At 40.3% G+C, this 18956-nt stretch overlaps 1 protein-coding gene across 5 annotated transcripts; it reads left to right on the top strand.

The window, feature by feature from the left end:
- The first annotated feature begins 3603 nt into the window (after positions 1-3603).
- On the top strand, positions 3604-18798 carry slc39a13 (solute carrier family 39 member 13). 5 transcript variants are annotated; one of them, XM_084062681.1, is made up of 10 exons: positions 3604-3691; positions 5228-5587; positions 9387-9494; positions 10485-10627; positions 12752-12859; positions 13818-13907; positions 15863-15913; positions 16113-16245; positions 16754-16853; positions 17365-18798. In XM_084062681.1, the coding sequence occupies exons 2-10, from the start codon at positions 5272-5274 to the stop codon at positions 17438-17440; spliced, it is 1125 nt and encodes a 374-aa protein (XP_083918807.1). In that variant the 5' UTR covers positions 3604-3691; positions 5228-5271; the 3' UTR covers positions 17441-18798. The 5 variants fall into 5 exon arrangements, with proteins under 5 accessions (XP_083918807.1, XP_083918803.1, XP_083918806.1 ...); XM_084062677.1 differs by having other exon boundaries at positions 10482-10627; XM_084062680.1 differs by having other exon boundaries at positions 3624-3739; positions 10482-10627.
- The last annotated feature ends 158 nt before the right edge of the window (positions 18799-18956 follow it).

Below are 18956 nucleotides of genomic sequence, written 5' to 3'. Positions count from 1 at the left end.
CACACACACACACACACACACACACACACACACACACACACACACACACACACACACACACACACACACACACACACACACACACACACACACATATATATATATATATATATATATATATATATATACACACTCTCTCCCTCCCTCTCTCAATGTCCCTGTGTGTCTTTCTGACGCTTGTACATCTGTTGTCCAAAAGATGGTGTGGCTTTCTCTCCCTCACTCGCGCACGGTTGTGACCGCTCTGTGTAGATGCCCTGTGTGATCTGCAGGGGGAGGGGCTGCTTGCAGTCGATCTGATCTACAAGGCAACAGCGAACGAGCGAGGCGTTGTTAGCTTGTAGATCTGAGGGGGAGGAGCCTGCTGATCTAGATATGATCTACAAGGCAACAGCGTGTCGACACGTGAGAATCAGAATCAGGTTTATTGTCACATCACAGGTTTACAAGGTAAAAAAGTGGGTGAAATTCGTTTTTGTACATCATTCCCATCGCAACGTTAAATTCCGTAGAAAGAAGAGTGGGGAGAGAGAAGAAGTAGAGGGGTAGGGGGCAAGTGGGAAGGAGATCGAACAAGAGAACAATAGAAGGCCAAAAACAAGTTATCTACATATTTACAAAGTACCTGAGATAAGAAACAAACTAGGTGCAAAACTGAGCATAGCAGCAATGTATGTATACTGTGCATGATATACTTATAGACGCTAAGGTGCTTAGAGAGAAAAGAGCGCAATAATAAAATAAAAAAAACGTTTTGCGTTATACATGGGATTAAGGTGCAGAAGGTCAGTGCTTGTTCACCTAAGGGTGGACTGACCCTGGTATAATCCGCAGGTAGCTCCATGAGGGAGAGCAACAAAAAAAGTAATCTGTACCTGGTGTAGTCTACAGGTATGTCCGAGGGGGGAGCTAAATCCAAGTCATTTTTCCCTGGTATAATCCACAGGTGTGTTCAGGAAGAGTCAGAAAAGTCTGCGACCAGCTGGGCAGTACCGCCTGTTGTCAGGCTGCTGAAAGGGGCTCATGCTTCATTCAGCATTCTGACAGCAGCCGGGTTAAAACTATTCCAACACCTGGTAGTGGAACTCTTGATACTGCGGTAGGTCCCCTTGCCCGGTCGCGGTCGTTGTAGGGTTCTGAACAGTTTGTTACTTGGGTGGTACTTGTCCTTGATGATGCGCTTGGCTTTGACCACACACCGCTTTTTGTACAGATCCTGGAGCGCTGGGAGCTCGTTCCCCATTATTCGCTCTGCCGATCGCACTACTCGCTGTAGGTTGATCTTCTCTCGGGCAGTGCAGTTCCCATACCAGGGGGGGGGGGGGGGGGTACAGCCTGTTAGGATGCCTTCAACCGAACTGTTGTAGTACAGCTTGAGCTTCACGTGTGTGGTGTGCGTCTCCCATTTAAGGTCGTCCTCGATGTGTACTCCGAGGAACTTGAACTCGCTGACCCTTTCCACTGCAGCACCGTCGATGAGGATGGGCGCATGGTCTCTCTGCGGCCTCCTGAAGTCCACGATCAGTTCTTTGGTCTTGTCGACGTTGAGAGCAAGGTTGTTCTCCCGGCACCAGAGCGCCAGTGAGTTGATCTCATCTTTGTAGTCAGACTCGTCGTTGTTGACGATTCGGCCTATCACTGTCGTGTCGTCCGCGTACTTTATGATGATGTTGGAGACATGTGTGGCTATGCAGTCATACGTGTACAGCAGAGGAGGATTACCCAACGGGCCGACTGGGCCCAGGCCCAGGGGCCCCTGAGCTAGGGGGGCCCCTGAGCTTGAGCCTTTTTTTTTTTTTAATAAAAAAAAATGTTAGCATATTTTTTAAACAATTTTAACATAAAAAAAACCTAATAATTTCCCTTATTAACCGCAATATAACCGAACAATTTCTTTGTATTTAAGTTATAGGTAAAACATACATTATATTAGCCTATCTGCCGCCGTGCACAGACGTTTTTAACCGAAAAAAAACCTATTCATTTCCATTATTAACCGAGATTTAACCGCAAAAAAATCGCGGGGGTGGGTGCGCACGCGTGCACCCACGGAAGGGGGCGGGGGGGCCTTTTGCGTGTCTCGGCCCAGGGGCCCGTTTCTTCGTAATCCGCCTATGGTGTACAGGGAGACATTTTTACGTTGCACTACCTGCGGAAGTGATTTGCATAAGTATTGGGGCATAATGCGTTTTCATATTAATTGTACATCCTGCAAGTACAGTGACAGTATGGGAAGCAGGTATGGAAACAGGCAGAATATTGAGGAATTTTAATGGAAAGTTTGGAGTTATTTGGGCCATGTGTCTGCGTGGAGACCCTCAACATGCAATCATGTACACTCCATGAGTGGGCTCGTCAATCGTCAATTATGGTATATATATAGGATCAGCGCCTCATGATGACACATTGAAGGGACCTTTAATCAATGCAGACCAAAGTGATTTCACTTACACCCATAGGGGGCGCCATATAGACCCCTTAACAGACGACGTCACACTGGTTGCAAGCGTCATACTGCGCAAGCGTCAAACCCATTCTGTCAGGTCTCACTAGGGCACGCAGCACTAGCCAACACACAAGAGGGGGTTGGGGTGTGCTGAAACCAGCGCACCCCGAAACAACAGGTTGGGAATTGATTGTATGAAACAATCACCTGTGCATCCAGTCTCAATGTTGGTAAACAAATAATTGGTCTATATGCTACAAATGTCACTATTTGTTGACAAAACTTCAGTTTTGAGTCTTGTGAGTCATGTGACAATGACCATCAAACAGAGTTTTGATACTCCATATTGTTTGGCTGGCCAGGCAAGGCCGATTTCTTACCAAAAAATGGGGTCAAAAACTTTGACAGGGGCCATTTTCGAATTGCATGGCCTCCTGAAGGTGTTTCTTGGGTTTTGAAAGTGAGTAGGGTTTACACTTCTTTACTCTTTTTGGTAGGGCAGCATTCCACATTTTTGTTGAATAGCATGAGAGTTCTGAGTTCATTCCCTTTGTTGAGCCAAATCTGGGTTGAACATGATCCGTGGAGCTGCCTCTGGTGTTATGATCGTGGACTTTTACGTTTTGGAAGTATTTTGACAAATACAGGGGATCCCAATGTTGTGGCATATCTTGTAGACCAGGCCCATTGTAAGTTGTACTCTGTCCTCAACCCTAAGCCATCCAATCCTAGCAAAGTGAGCGGGCCGGGGGTCTAAATGGCTGTAAAGTTGTTTGTGAATTTTATACAGTAGGAGAAGCACCAAGCACGCTTATGAGAAGCACCAAGAAGATGCACACAAAATAATAAACAATACATATAAAAACCGAATAAAACCTTCCTGGAAGCAGCACTGGGGCGGGATTTCCATCTCGACTGTCTCCTCCTAAAACCTCGCATCACCAGGCTTTCCGCAGCACCCGTGGAAAGCCTAGTTTCTATTTACTGCTCAGTACGCTGATCCGGTCTAAAGGCCGCCTACTTTATCCGGTAATTTACACTCACACATTCATGTACACTTACGTACCGTTTCCGTATCCGCTCTAGGCCGGATCTTTAACCCTTTTTTCCTCTGCTGGACCGTGATACGTGGCTGTTTGCTTTGGTGAGTGCAGAAACAGAAGCGCTGTTTGGACCAGCCTGTTGGGAAGTGTAGACTGGATGGCAGGGACACAGCGGTGGCGCAAAGACTGCCCAAATCAGAAGGTTAGAAAAACATCGCCACACATGTATGCGCAACATCGTGATATCCATGTATATGAATTATTTACTTAATAGCCACATTTCCACTCTTTGGCTTGTAGTTTGTTATTAACGCTAGCTGCGGTAGCGTTTAGTTTTGCAGTGATTGTTTGCCTGATACTCTACAGTAGCTAATCTTAGCCTGTCTGGATCAAAGTGTCTACATGGCTCTCCGACGCTCGCTGGCGAACATTAGCTAACTTTTGTTTATGTGGGTGAGTTTGATTTCGTTCAGTTATTCGTTGCCACGCTTTAAAATGCTGTTTAAAAACAGTTTAAATGTTTTTTTTAAAACAAACCAATCCCCCAAAAGTGGCGTTGCATTCGGAACATGATGTAATTTCATTTGGATGTTATCTAGATTTAAGTAGATACATGCACGCACAGTTAGATTGTGTGTAGATCGTGCTTCGTAAATGTTGCTACTGGTGACAGGAATTAACCGTTATCTTAGAATGCATGGAATGTTTAAAGGGACAACAGGACCAGGAAAAGGTGTTACATTGCATGATTGCATTCACTCCTGAATTTCACCTAACTGAGATTATTGACTCTCGAAGCACTAACACACTCTCACGCTTTGCTGTTAACAAAATTACCATAAAAAGTAATCACTTGAGGATTTAAGTTTCAGTCAAATCTCAGATTGTTACTCTATCCATAGTTGACCATTACAAATTGCTTTTTTTAATGCAACCAGTGGCTGTCAGTAGTAATGTATAGCCCTGCCCTTAAACGACATGATGAAAAGTCTCTCTCTGTTCTCCTTTGGTTAAGGACAGGTCAGAGACAAAAATATGTCAAATTGTTCCTAAAAGGTGCTCCTCAGTCTCATAAACCTGCTAGTAATGTAGAAAAGGAACGCTTGGACAACATGTAGCTTGACGTGACTGTCAGTTGTTTATCAATTATATATTTCCTTTTTTCATGAAACGTTGTCAAATGTTTTAAAACTAATCATTGATTTAATTGTGTAAATGGGTACTGTAAACCAGAAGTACAGTTATCCAATTCTGGTCACAGATGTTCCATGAGTTATGAAAACAAATTGCATATTAACAATAACCATGCTGCTAGACGTCTTTGATACCATTTACTGTATCACCTCTGGCTGGAGCTGGGGCGATCTGAATTAAAATCAATATCATGATCATTGCAAACTTGGCCTCGATTACAATTAATGAAGGAGAAAAAAAAGTGAAAATAGCAGATCTAAAGGTTCACAACAGCTATTTGTGTATGCTATCATTGTACAATGAAGTATACTACAGGGTTAAGTGATTAATCAGACTAATGATTTAATCACCTAAAATCTATTAGGATTATTCCATGTAGATTTGTTGATATAAGAAATAAAACAAATATATGTATATAAAAACCTACTTCTCGATTATTCGATTAACCTACATGAGCAAGATTAGGTCGGCGGTTATTGGCTCCAAGTGTCGGTTAGGATATATTTTCGACCCCTGTTTCATTATCATTTGACCTGTCTTGCAGCATCATCCTTGTTGGTTGAAAGTGCTCTTTGGATCGTGGAACGGATGAAAGCAGGAGGCTTTGGTCGGCCCAGCTGGGCTCTAGCTGCTGTGTGTGTTGGTGTTGCCCTGCTGGTGGTGACTTCCAGGGGGGCATCAAGCGGTCATAAGATTTCCCAGACAGCCATGGCTCATGCCTCAGCCACTGCTGCAGGACCAGGCCATGACATTTTCGGGTTCCAGGCAGCAGCAGACTTACTTGCCAGTGAACGTGCTGACGTCTGGCTGTGCTCCCTGGTCGGATCGGTCATAATAGGACTCAGTGGGATTTTCCCCCTGCTCATCGTCCCCATTGAAGCTGGAGCAGCCCTGAAAACGGAAGGTAGGGGGTAAAAATGTGTAGCCTAAACATTAAGCCTTATTTTAGTTAATGTATATACAGTATATATATGTATGTGTATATATATATATATATATATATATATATATATATATATATATATATATATATATATGTATATGTATACGTAGTTTATTTTTAAATGTTTATTTAGTTATTTAAAAAAATTGTCAATCTTGAAGTCACATATTTTTTTTAAAACATTTTTGACATTTTTTTATACTTATTATGACAGCCCAAAATAGGGACGCCAGGTGATGAGATTAAAAAACATGAGACATGCTCTGTGGAGCTCTAGCTAGCAAGTAGGCTTCAGTAGCGTGAGTTATGCTGCCATAGAAAACTCAGATGAAAAGTAGCCAATGAGTCAGTCATTGTCATGAGTCTTGTGAGTCTTAGTTGGAAAAATATTCCCCTATGCCCTAAACAGGAGTGGAAATAATCTATAAATGTAGCCATCTGGAGCTAAATATATTTTAACCTGCACCCCCTCCGCTATCAACATTGTTACCCCAGCATACAGATCACCTTGAACTTGTAACAGGTTGTAAGATCAGATTCACACCTGTCATGTCATGGACCAGGGTGGTCCGAACGGCGGGTGAATGAGTGTCGCCAGGAGGTAATGTCGTAGCGCAGGGAGTTGACTGCTCATTTGACAGCCCGGCACTCTCGCTACAGTGCTCTGCTTCACATCCGTCTGTGAGAGTTTTTCGGGTGCAGGGTGATCAACCCTCTTCATTTCCTAGGACAAAAGGGCCCCCAGCCCTCTGTCCAAGGTGTCGTTTGTAAGGCACTCTTTCAGGTCAGGTCAGTTAAGGCAGGGGTTTTCAACCGGTGGTCCGCGGACCACCCACTGGTGGTCCGCGGAGGTATTGCAGGTGGTCCCTGGCCAAAAAAAAAAAAAAAACTTTTTTTTTTTTAACTTTTAATAACTTACAGCCTACAGGAGTTCTTACTGTATTGTGTGTGTGTAATATGAAATGTGAGCTTACCATAATCACAGTAATCCTCATTAATCCTCATATTACATCATATTCAAACAAAATTGCTGTATTTTATTAGATATTATATTGATATTATAGCTATTTTCTCCAGCTCCCTGCAGTGCATGAACCCCCCACCACTATTGTGTGGGGTGGGTCTATGATGGACCCGCCACGCACAATAGTGGTGGTCCCCAGGTTGCTTTTAGTCAGGATGGTGGTCCCTGGGTCGAAATCAGTTGAAAACCCCTGAGTTAAGGGACTGGTAAGCACAGCAAAAGATGGCCTGTAATAACCCACCAGCCACAAGAACTGCCTTTCCAGGTTAACGCGCTTGCCTGGCTACTTATCTACCTGAGGATGCACCTGCCTGCCACCCAATTGGTACTCAAGCAGTGGGGAGAAGACATTAATAAACTGCTACGTGGCAAATCCTCACCATATGCAGGTTGTCTTCCTCTTGGGCCTGCATAACAACCAGTGTCTGCTGTTGTCTCTGTTGTAGCTGGAGAGCCACATGTGAGACATATTGTATAGCGCCCTATGGATGGCACATTTGGGTCCAATCCAAGGGGCAAACCCTGTTTGCGGTTCTCGTTCAGCCTGCTGTTCCTATTAATGGCCCAGCAGATGTCACTATTTCACCTTCGGTGGTGGCAATACATTATAATCTCAATAGAAGTCAATGAGTTTTTTTGGTGAACTTTACACTTGATTTTATCACCACTACTTAATGATTTTAATGAATATTAATGATAACGTAGGGTATATTTCTAGGCTTTCTACTGGTTCTACGGAGTGAAGACCCACCCTTGCTACGGTTGCAGCCAATAGCATTCATTTCCGTTTGCATTTAGGACCGGATATAGAAAGATGGCGGATTTGAAATCGCTGAAAAATGGGCTTCATTTACAGTCTGTAGAAACCAATGGTGTGACGCTGTCCATATGTTTTTATGGTATATGGTCCAATCCTGATTTTTTGAGTCCTTTTTTTATTCTTCCTTTACATTTTTTTATTTGAAATTTGAGAACATTCTACTTATAAGCAGACAAATAAATACAAATACACAACTTTGATTGGTAAAACCAATGACATTATATAAAATTATATAATATATATACTTTTTTTTTTACTACTATATAAATATGATACATTTAGAAAAACTTGTTGAAACAAATAAAATAAAAAAATCACAAGTGAAATGGAACAATAAGAATAAGTGCTTTACACATCTATGAAGAAGAAGCCTATATTCAAATGGGAGTCATTCATAATTGCCAGGTTGCACTGTTTATGATCTAATTTGACAGTTCATGTTATGAAAATATTTCTTGCATTGTCTTTTCTCAATTGCATTTTTGTTGCATTAATACGATACGATACGATAATACTTTATTGTCAGTTTGCACTGAAATTTGTCTTGCGACACAATGACGAGATGCAGTGGTCAGGCAAAACATTTCTCATATTTTTGATAATCCCAGTGGAAGAAATAATGCAGGTACTATTGGCTGATCACGAGGACAACAAATCAGGCACCAAAATCCAAAAATCGGATGACCTACTATAATTTAAGCTGCTCACCATAATCCCTAACCTTCATGACATATCAGTAATGGCAGTAACATCAGGATTGAGATGAATTGGGCTCACCAATCATCAGTGCTGTATCTGCAATATTCTACTAGTGTTCTGCACTCTCCATCAAATGCAACTGGATTTGGTTTGTTTAAGCAAAAGCCAGGATGTATTCTGCTTATGAATTATGAGCCATCCGGACTTCCATTTTTCATTTGGTGGGAAACACTTGCTATGTATTGAGGTTAACCTGAACACTGGTCTCTTGGGTTGCCACACCCACTGTAATACAGCCTTCCACGTTTTTATTTCAGGCCATGGGTTTTCTAGGGCAGTCCTAACCCTGAGGTTAGTCAGTTACTGTACCAAAGGAAATCATAAACAGAGTTTCTGTGGAAGATCATTTGCTATATACAGTATAATAAGGCTGCATAATTGTGTGCAAATATGCATGTTGTTGTCATTATTATGTTATTAAATTATCATGTTATAGTGGAAGAAGTCCCCTTTAAAATTGCAGAGTAAATTTAGTTTTCATAAACCTCATTGATTGATTGATCGAATACTTTATTGGTCAGAAATGTAAACAGCACGAGGAGGTAGAGTCTGACGTTAAGGCTAAAAGGATAACACAAAAAGTCCTTGGGACTTGTTTCCATTGTCGTCCTATGTATTCAATTCATCAACATAGCATGAAAAAATAACATGTTGATGTCATCAACAAAAACACTACAGTATGTGTACAAAGGAGAAAAAGGAAAATGGGAAAAACGTCAGCAGTAATTGACACCTCCTTTCTATGGGAAATTGCATTTACCTCCCCTTGTGGTCTACTGATAGATAGTTTCTCAGGCTAGTTTCAAAAGAAACCAGTGATTCACATTTTTTAATGGATGGTGTCGGGGCATTCCACATTTTGGTGGTAGACTAGTAGAATGAGAATTTTCCCATGTATGTTCTATATTTGGTTAGTGCCAGATTGTTGTCGCTCCCTCTAGTATTGTGGCTGTGGGTGTCACTCACTTTAGAGAAGTAGTTAGTCAGGTATTGAGGGCACTGCCCCTTTGACTATCTTAAATCCCATTTTTATCACAATCTCAAGTTGAAAATTGGTTTTGTTTCCACGTTAACAGAAGTAAGTGAATACACCAGGTTCACGTCTTCACGAGAATAAACGCATGCTCTGCTTTGCTTTCAATTTTTATGTTGCTCAGCTGGATGCCAGAAGTTGAAGCAGCTACTGAGCTTTGCTATTGGAGGCCTGCTAGGTGACGTGTTCCTCCACCTCCTCCCAGAGGCTTGGGCCCTATCTGGCAGCTCAGGTGAGACATCCAACACTGCTGAGTTTTGTTGTTGAGAAATCAATTGTATTTGGACCTGTATTTCATCACAGCAGGCGTAAAGAGAATGGTTTTGTTGCAATTTCCTTCAGCTCATAGTGATCCACATCCCACAAACTATGGGTCAGATCAGTTAATGCTCACAATGGGCCTCATTCACCAACCGTTCTTAAGAGGAAATTTGTTGTTAGGACCTGGAGCCTGACAGCGCGTTGCGGGTTCGAGTCCCTATCCCGACGGCCTTTGTTGCATGTCACTCACCAACTCTCTCCCCATTTCCTGTCATCTTACTATTCATAAAGGCATAAAGCCCATGAATAAATCTTTAGCAAAAAAGAAGATTTTGGCATACACCAATGTTTTCTTAGCTGTGATTTGTTCTTGGGTCAGAACAAAATCTACGCAAACTCAAGAGCACTCTTAGGCACATTTGAGTGCTGATATGTTTGCGCAAAACGTTTTCTTCTGTTTTCTTCAATTCTACAATTGCATAATATAGGATTTAAATCACAATGACATTTATATCATATCATAGGAGCAGTGGTTCTCAAAGTTTGGTCTGGGACCCCCAGGAGTCCTTGAGGGAGTTCCAGGGGGTCCACAGCCAAACAAGGAACAGTTTAACCACTTCAACCCTATTTTATACTTTGTTTGGTATAGCTGATGTACAAGATCACAACACATCAAATTACTGCCTGTTTTGTGTTTGTAAATCGGCTACTATCGAAACATTTAGATAAATCTTTGGGGGGGGGGATAACCAGTTCCAATCGATGTTTCAAAAATATCGGATCTACAAGCTCACAACACCATCGTGACGTGTTGTGAGCTTGTAGATCAGCTCTTTTTGCTACCTTTGCACTTTATAAATATGGAGGTGCGAGGTTTCTGCCCAACAGCAACATTATGTATGTTGTCTCCCAATCTGTTTCTGTACTCTCATACACTGTACCTATCCTTCTGTTCCAGCAGGTAGTGACCATCACCAATACATGAACCAGGGCCTGTGGGTAATCCTTGGCCTACTGTCCTTCTTACTGCTGGAGAAGATGTTCCCTGACCAGGGCAGTCTTGAGGACACTGCACTATCTCCAGTGCCCTATTTGAATTCCACCGTAAGTCTTGTGATAGACCTAATTTACATTCATTAAATGTAAATATAAGTAGGACTGCACAATTCAATTCTATGCAATACAACATCCTAATCCAGGATTTATTTCATGTGAGTGTCTCCTATTACCAAGAAGACACCTGGACCATCCCAAAAGACCAGAGCCAATTCAACGTGCTCGAGTAAAATATGTGTCCCAGTGGCACAACAAATGGTGCCGTAGACCCTAAGACAACTTGGCCATTGGGACATTTTTACATAGGCCTACTAATAATTATCTAAAAAATATATTTTTTTAATTGTTTGTTTCAGATCTTTTTAAAATGCTTTATGTGGAGATCGTCTAAAATGCTCTATGTGGGGATTGTCTGAAAAAGTAGAGAGCTGGTACAACTCAATGAGTGTTGAGGCTATTCCTGTTAGTGCAAATACTGTATTATGTAACGGACCTGTGTTGTGCCTTAAGACAAGGCTGATGTCTGAGATGTCTAGACAATTGATACCTGTTTTCACATCCCTTCTTTTGTTAGGTAGACAACGTCCAGTGTAGTCCTCCTTTGTACTTGGCTCACTGATATCAGTAACGTTAGGGAAATTTTGTTCCCTGTGGTATGGTTGCTGTACTGTGGATTTTGGAGCAAAATGTATTATGCAAGTGCAAATGTTGTCCATTTAACTACTGCAAAATGAGCACAGTACTTGTTCCATACAAACTTTCTACAATGCTGATTGCACACGATAGGAGGCGCGGTACCCAGCCTGTATCCTGCCTCTCATCCTTGTATTGCCAAGACTGACATCCAAGTCTGGGCTCATTCAGCGTAGTATCTATTTATAGAGCTGGGGTTAGGCAGCTGGTGTACCCTCTTCAGACTGCTTGCAAGTGTATGCTCAGCAAACAGACAGATGAATTGCGGCAGAGGCGTGTTGGTTTGTGAGACCGCTCTTCAAATATTTGGAAGTTGGATTTTTGTGATTTCTTCTTAAAAAAAAAATCTTATACTTAAATGATTTATCTAACTGTATTGCAAGGGATATACAGTACGATGACCTTTCTAGCTCAGAGGAGGCTGATCGTAGTCTGTTGCTAATTATTTATTATTTGTATTATTATTTAGCTAATATATGTATGCTTTGATTTGACTTTTAAAGTCATTTAGAATTGATGATCAGAACTGAACTGTCATCAAGCTCCCACATAACAGTTTAGCTTAGGGGGTGAATTGTTCTTACAGTTGATCACACTTGATCACATCTCTTGACTACATCCAGAGGACGGCAGGCTATTTCCCCCTCCACTTAATTTGACTGTTAGTCTACCCTAAATGGCAACACAAGTGGTTTTTGAATGAGAGAACAGGGAAGTTGACCCTTCTCGGAAAAGGAGAATAGCCTGAGGTGACCAGGTATTTTGTTTTCTATTCAAAACATGCAAACCTTGTTGAACACCAGTGTGGGAATATAAGGATCATGGCTTGTGGTTGGGATGAATGAAGTTCATGAAGGTTCATGAATGGATTTGGAATGATGGAATAACACTGCATATGACAGTTAGGGTGCAAGAGTTAAGCAAACTAATTGATTTAATCAATTATAAAAAAACATTAATTTAAATTATAGAAAATAGCAGATCAACAAGCTCATCAGCTTTTACATCGGAGGGTTGATGCTAGCTATGAAATGTAAGCGTGCTCTGAAAGATGCGTTAACAGGTTTTGATGCCTCCACTTGAAGCTTTCAGTGTGGCTACAGCCATTGTAAACAATGATTTATGCGAGTGTCTGACGCTTTCAGTGTCAGGGCCTTTAGTCTAAGAAAAATGATCCACTGTCACATAACGTTTTCCCCTTGTTCCAGTTTTTCCCCTTTTCCCCAGTGTTCCACTTAATTATCTATAGTTTTATTTTTAGTGTGACATTGCAGATGACACAGAAGGAACAAATTCATGCTTTTTCGAATTATAGAAAATAAAGGCACAAGCTCCCTAACGCAGATCTAACTCACCTGCAGAGGGGTAGCCTTTAATATTGTGCATTATTAAACTGTGACGCATTCATTGCCTAATAACAGATTATGGTGATTACCCTCCTGAATGACAAAACCTTTCATTTGATTATTCTTTTTACAGACACCATCAAACTCTGCAGCGATATCGCACAAGAATGGAAACCACTCAGAGACACGGAACGGCTCAAAGCCACAGCACTCCCCGAAGGAAGGATCAGAGAAAATCAAGGTATTGTGGGGACACCAGCTGTCAAGATAGCAAAAAATGAAACTATATCATGGGAAAGAAAATAAACTGGACACACAAAGTCTGTTGCAAGAGAGCTTAGGAAGCTAAGACCATCTGTTCCAAAAAATAAATGGGAATAATTCTGGTGCATTTTGATTCCAGGGCTTTTAAAAGCACTGTTAAGCAACTAACAGCATGTCATGACTTAATTAGCAAGTAGAATTGGGTCAGACATGTTAAACGACTTTTGTTATACAGGTCGGCATTGGTTTTGAATTAGAAATTCTGCCAGGGTTATGTTTAGTTCTTAAATCTATCAATTTAAGAGAAATGTTGGCCTACAGTAGGTTGGAAAATGTCATAAAATATGTATATAACAATAGAAGCCTAATATCTCCATTAGGAAGGGGGGATTCCCCCGCAAGGGGCGACCTTGGTTCAAAGCCAGGGGGTTACACCTGCTTGTTGAAATTCTGAATTCATATTCCCATTGATGCATAAATATGATTTAGCATGAATAATTAAACTTTTCGTAAACAGACATTTTGAATAGATAAGAAAAGATAGTAATTTACTGTATAACCAACCATATCATCCATATCAACCTAATAATACGGTGGTCCCCACTCCTTGGGGCAATACTAGGAGCAGTGAACGTAATTAGTACGGCACTCTGGAAGCCGTTAGCGGTTAAGTGTCTTGCTCAGGGCCACTTCAACACAACATTGCCAGGCCTGGGAATCGAACCTGTGATCTTCTGTCTCCCAGGCCAGCTCTCTACCCTTTCAGTTATGGCTGCCATCCTAAAGTATAAGGGAAATGATTTATCTTTTGGAGCCATCAAGACAAGTAGGAGCTGTATTCTATTATAAAATGATAGCACATTTGCCTACAGGAGTTCCTCAAATCACTAGTCATGTATAAATAAAAGGTACTAAACATACTTCATATATTACAGACAAGTGGTTACTTAAACCTCCTGGCAAACTGCATTGACAACTTCACCCATGGGCTGGCTGTGGCTGGGAGTTTTCTGGTCAGCAGAAAGGTAAGGACACAGGATCTAAAACTATTTCTTGTATTTCTTGTCCATCACATAATGACTTTGTCTCAAATGGAGGGCAGCTGCCTACTGCCCCCACCGCATGATTAGCTACCGTAATTCAAAGGCAACCTTTTTGTGTGAAGGTCTCTGAAAATAAATGTGACTGAGACAGGTAGGAAGCTTGTCATGAACATGAACTGTTCGCAGCTCATGCACTAATGTTAGCCACAGTTTTCTCTGTTTAAAGAAGTATACTTCTGGTATTTTCTTTCCTTCGACCATACTGAAATACAAAATGGTTACCTTTATTTAAAAAATGAACTAGCAGTTATTGCAAGAATAAAAAGGTTTTCATGAAAACAAAATAATTTCTGTTTGTTGTACAAAACAGAAATTAACAATGTTACTTTGCTAAAATCAAATAAGTGAAATTGCAGCCCCCACACCTTTATTTTGCCATTGATTTAAAACAATGAAACAGTTATTACAATGTATGAGTCATTTAGCTGCCACCTAAAAAGACCCCACAAAAACATCACATTTGACAAATGTAGGTTACGTTATTGTAGTAGTTCCCCAACCGGCCACTCCCTCCTGAGCCACTACCGCCCTTGCAAGCTGACAATGCATCACAATGCAATGTGTTGAGCTTGTAGATTAGCTATTTACACTAATTTCTTCACGATACCCTTCTGCGACGAAGTACAAAATAAGGCTTACATGCTTAATCAATTTGTTGATACTGTATCTACAGTACAATGTTTTTTAAAATATTTAAAACGTGCTTCTCGATTATTCTATCAATCAAAAAAGTAATCGATAGAATAATCCCTAAGACAATAATCAATAGTTGCAGTGTTTCAACAGGACACTTCAGTCTACAGTCAGCTCTAGCAACAAGTGTGCATTACTTCATGTTGAGGGCAATGTGGATTAATTTCACATGCTTCATTTTGCATTCCAAAATAAATGTTAAGTGGCCACAAAGGGACGCTGTATTACTAAGTGAAAGCAAGGCATATAGAAATGTGTTGACTTGGGAATTGGCACTGATTATGCCTGCCTTGTGAGTATCATGTTTGGCACAGGTCTCTGGAATAGTACAAGATACACCATATGAGGGCTCTGTGAGTTCTGAACTGGCGCAGATCATTACTCATGCCAAAGTATAATACGATAACGTAAGCCTTTTTTAAAAGGTGTATTTAATGCACAGTGTTGAAATACAATCAGTAAAGAGATGGACTGTCTGATTCACGTTAACATGGATTTGTTACATTAAGTTAAGTTATATCCATGATAGTGGTATGAAGCTAGTCCAGCTGGAGAAGCATAAGGCTAACAGCATGAACTGCAGAGCAGTGTGCCAGAGAGGAAGTTGACTAGATGTCTTAAATACACATGACTCCCACTTGCTATTTTCTGCTTACACTCATACATCACATGTGATCATGCTTCAACTACATGCACAGTGTGAAGCTGTGTTTAAACTGGTGTGGAGCAGTAAGTGGACCGTGTGTAGTGTATTATATTGCAGTTCATGTTATAGAATACATAGTTTGAACAAACCTGTCCCACATTAAGTCCTGCCCCATTATAGATACTTTTAAATCAAATCTAAAGATCCACCGCTCCTCTTGCTTTTAGTTCTGTTTGAGGATGCTCCATGATCTTTCTGTCTGGTCAATTTCATGCATTCACATTTTTTAGTATTTAATCTTTTATAGACTGTAAGTATATATCTTATATTCTTCTCGATTTTTATTGTGTTTATTTATTTTTTTGGATTGCTGTGATTTACTTGTTTTTGATGTTTGTTTTTATATGGCTATCAGTTTGCTGGTCATCCTTGATTGGAAAGTACTTTGGGTCACCTGCTGCTGTTGTTAAATGTGCTATATAAATACAGATGACTTGACTTGACAAGATATCATCACTTAATGTGACTGTTGTTGCAGGTTGGGTATCTCACCACCTTTGCCATACTGCTCCATGAAATTCCCCATGAGGTGAGATTACCTGCGTAGTGGAATTTACCTGGAATGTAACTTACATTTCATTGGATGTCATATTATATGTTAGGATTTAAAAACCTGTATAATTTAACTGCCACTGTATCTCTAGGCTGCCTGTGTCAGAATTAAGATCATATTATAATTGTGGTCAGTCACAGTTTTTCCATAACCTAATTTGTGAATTGTACTATAGGTGGGTGACTTTGCCATCCTGCTCCGGGCTGGGTTTGACCGGTGGAGTGCTGCACGGATGCAGCTGTACACAGCACTGGTAGGGGTGCTGGGAGCCTGTTTTGCTCTGTGTGCTCAGTCACCAAAAGGCACAGGTGAGATAGGACCTTCACACAATACCACCTCAAGAGAGATTTTTATACTTTTAAGGTTTATAGATAATCATGTCACTGATGATTACATTTGAAAATCATCAGTGTTAATTTAAGAGAGACTCAGAGTTCATGGATGCATTAAAGGTTCTTACAGAGGCATTTATTAAGATATATATTTATTTCAATATTGTTTGTGTCATGACTCATGAGTACATCCACATAGATTGCAAATATTATACGGCGCCGGGGAGAAAACAACACCGTTTTAATTCAGTATGAGGTGTATTTTTCACAGTGAATAAAGGCATGAACCTGTATGGGCATCAACTTGATGAATAGTTGTGAAGCTAAATACTTGCCAGCGATTTTTGTATCATTTATTCATCATGTCTCAGTTGTGTAAAGACATTTTGCACTGAAGATTTAATGTCAGTACATTCACATAGAAACTGAATTTCTGTTCCACAGTTGCTACATATGATCTCACTTACAATCTTTATTCAAATAGAAAATGCGACAGCGTGGATATTGCCATTCACCGCTGGAGGTTTCCTGCATATAGCCTTGGTGAATGTGGTGCCAGACCTGCTAGAGGAGTCCAGTTGGAGGTATATTATATATAGTTATTTTATTTTATTTTTTGATCACATTAATATTCCAGTCTATTACCCAGTTTTGGGCCGTGGATCCATTTTTATGGGTTGTGAGTAAATATCCCCTTTTTTCCCGTTTCGTACATTTTTATGTATTATTTCAAAAGAAAAAAATACTTTATATTTATCGTCGCTGTGTGGCAGAAACCAGCTCAACCAAACCAACTCAAATTTTTCATCTTTTTATTTATTTTTCATAAATCACTGCTATTGAACATTGGTCTGTGTGTTGGTTAAAATATTGAACCAATGAAAAGTATTAAAAAGCTTTTCTTATCAATGATGAACAAAACCTTCTAACTCCACTTTTTGTTTTTGTTTTTCATTTCCTGAAAAATTTACATTTTGTAGTTAGCTGGTTTTGGCCCAACAGCAGAGATATACTGTATATATATATTTATAATGTGGGTGCGTTTATTCATGTTTTGATATTTCCCTGAGCCTGTTTTTACATTATGTTTTCCAGACATTCCCTAATACAGATCCTGCTCATCTGTTGTGGTGTGGCTGTTATGGCCTTCTTGTCCGCCATTGTAGACTGACCATGTGGGTAGACACTCTTTCACCTCACCAGATGATTCACACTAAAACTCAACAATCCCACAGCTCCACCAAGCCCCTCACATCTGCTTGTCCTTCCCTTTCCTGGAATAAGTTTGATGTCCCAACTGCAGCACATTGGAAAATATAGGAGACCAAAACAATCATGCTTCTTTGATACAATCATCACAACCACCTTCACAAACAACATAAAAAGGAAACAGAAGAGGCAATAACAATGGCACTTTAAAGGATGGCCGACTTTAATCACAATGCCAACTTTCTCTCAACCATACTCAGTATGTTCAGTTCATCTACTGACTGGAAATGTGTATGGACACGTATGGAAAAATGTGCCAGATTTAGAATATCAAGGGAATTAAAAATGCTACTTTGGATGTTTGTTACTGAACTGACATTGACCAGACAATCATTGTTTTGCACATAAGTATAATGTACCTGCTCAAGACAAAAGGGTGTTATTAGTTCTACATAGGCCTTTCTGAGAAATTAGGCAACATTTTGCTTTTTTAACTGTTTGTCGACAGTATATAGCACAATGTTGTGCATCTTTTTGTGTGTGTGTTGTCTATTTATTTAAAACGATAAGCAACATCAAATATAAGTGTTATGATTATCACCACTCCATTATACTACCTTGACATGAAACAAGTGCCAAGAAACAATATGCTGCTTGGTGCAGTCTGTTACATTTATGTATGCTGTAAAGCAAAGCGTGCCTCTTTCTTTTTCTTTATTTTTACTGCCCATATGCAATACAATTGACATATCCAGCGAGTGATTTGATCACCATGACTCAGTGCCTAATATATACTAAGCTCTGCTTAATTGAATATGAATTAAGAAATCCTACGGTATGATATAGCTAATAGTATTTATTTTTGAAAAAAGGAAATTATAAATGTGTTGTTTCATTCCGGTACACTACTTGTTTTTCAAATGCAACTTTCCATAATGTGTTTTGCTTAATAATTGAAATAAAAAATGCATGATCATTTGTAAGACGATCCAGAATTTTGAGAAGAAAATGTCTGCAAAGAAATTTCTTCTTACGAAGTACTGTATGTACATTAACACTCCTGTCACATCTCGTGTCTACGGTATTAGATCTATATCTCGATTGATAGATATTTGGTAGTTACCTCTGCCAGGCTGAAGGCCGCGACGGAGATATGTTTTCACCCTTGTCTGTGTTCGCAGGGAATGTCGCAGGCCAACACTCCCCAAATATTCTTCCCAATCCGTAAGTGACAGTCATTTAATATTTGTGTGAATGCATTACCACAGAACCTTTGACCCTAATTCCATTGTCCCCCATTAAAGCAGTTGACAGACAGAAGAGCAACAAGTCTTATCTTTCTGTCTGTCTGTTAGAACTACAACAGATTTGTCCATGTGTGATCAGAAATGGTAGGGTTGCCTGGGTGAGGGTGTCTGACACCAGGTTACATCACTAGAGCATCAACAGATGTATGTTATCAATCGCTCCAAAACTCA

This window comes from Gymnoscopelus microlampas (assembly GCF_963454915.1).
Source record: "Gymnoscopelus microlampas genome assembly, chromosome: 1".
Lineage (NCBI taxonomy): Eukaryota > Metazoa > Chordata > Actinopteri > Myctophiformes > Myctophidae > Gymnoscopelus > Gymnoscopelus microlampas.
The sequence above is the reverse complement of the archived record's forward strand: the minus strand, read 5'-3'. Positions and strand labels throughout refer to the sequence as shown.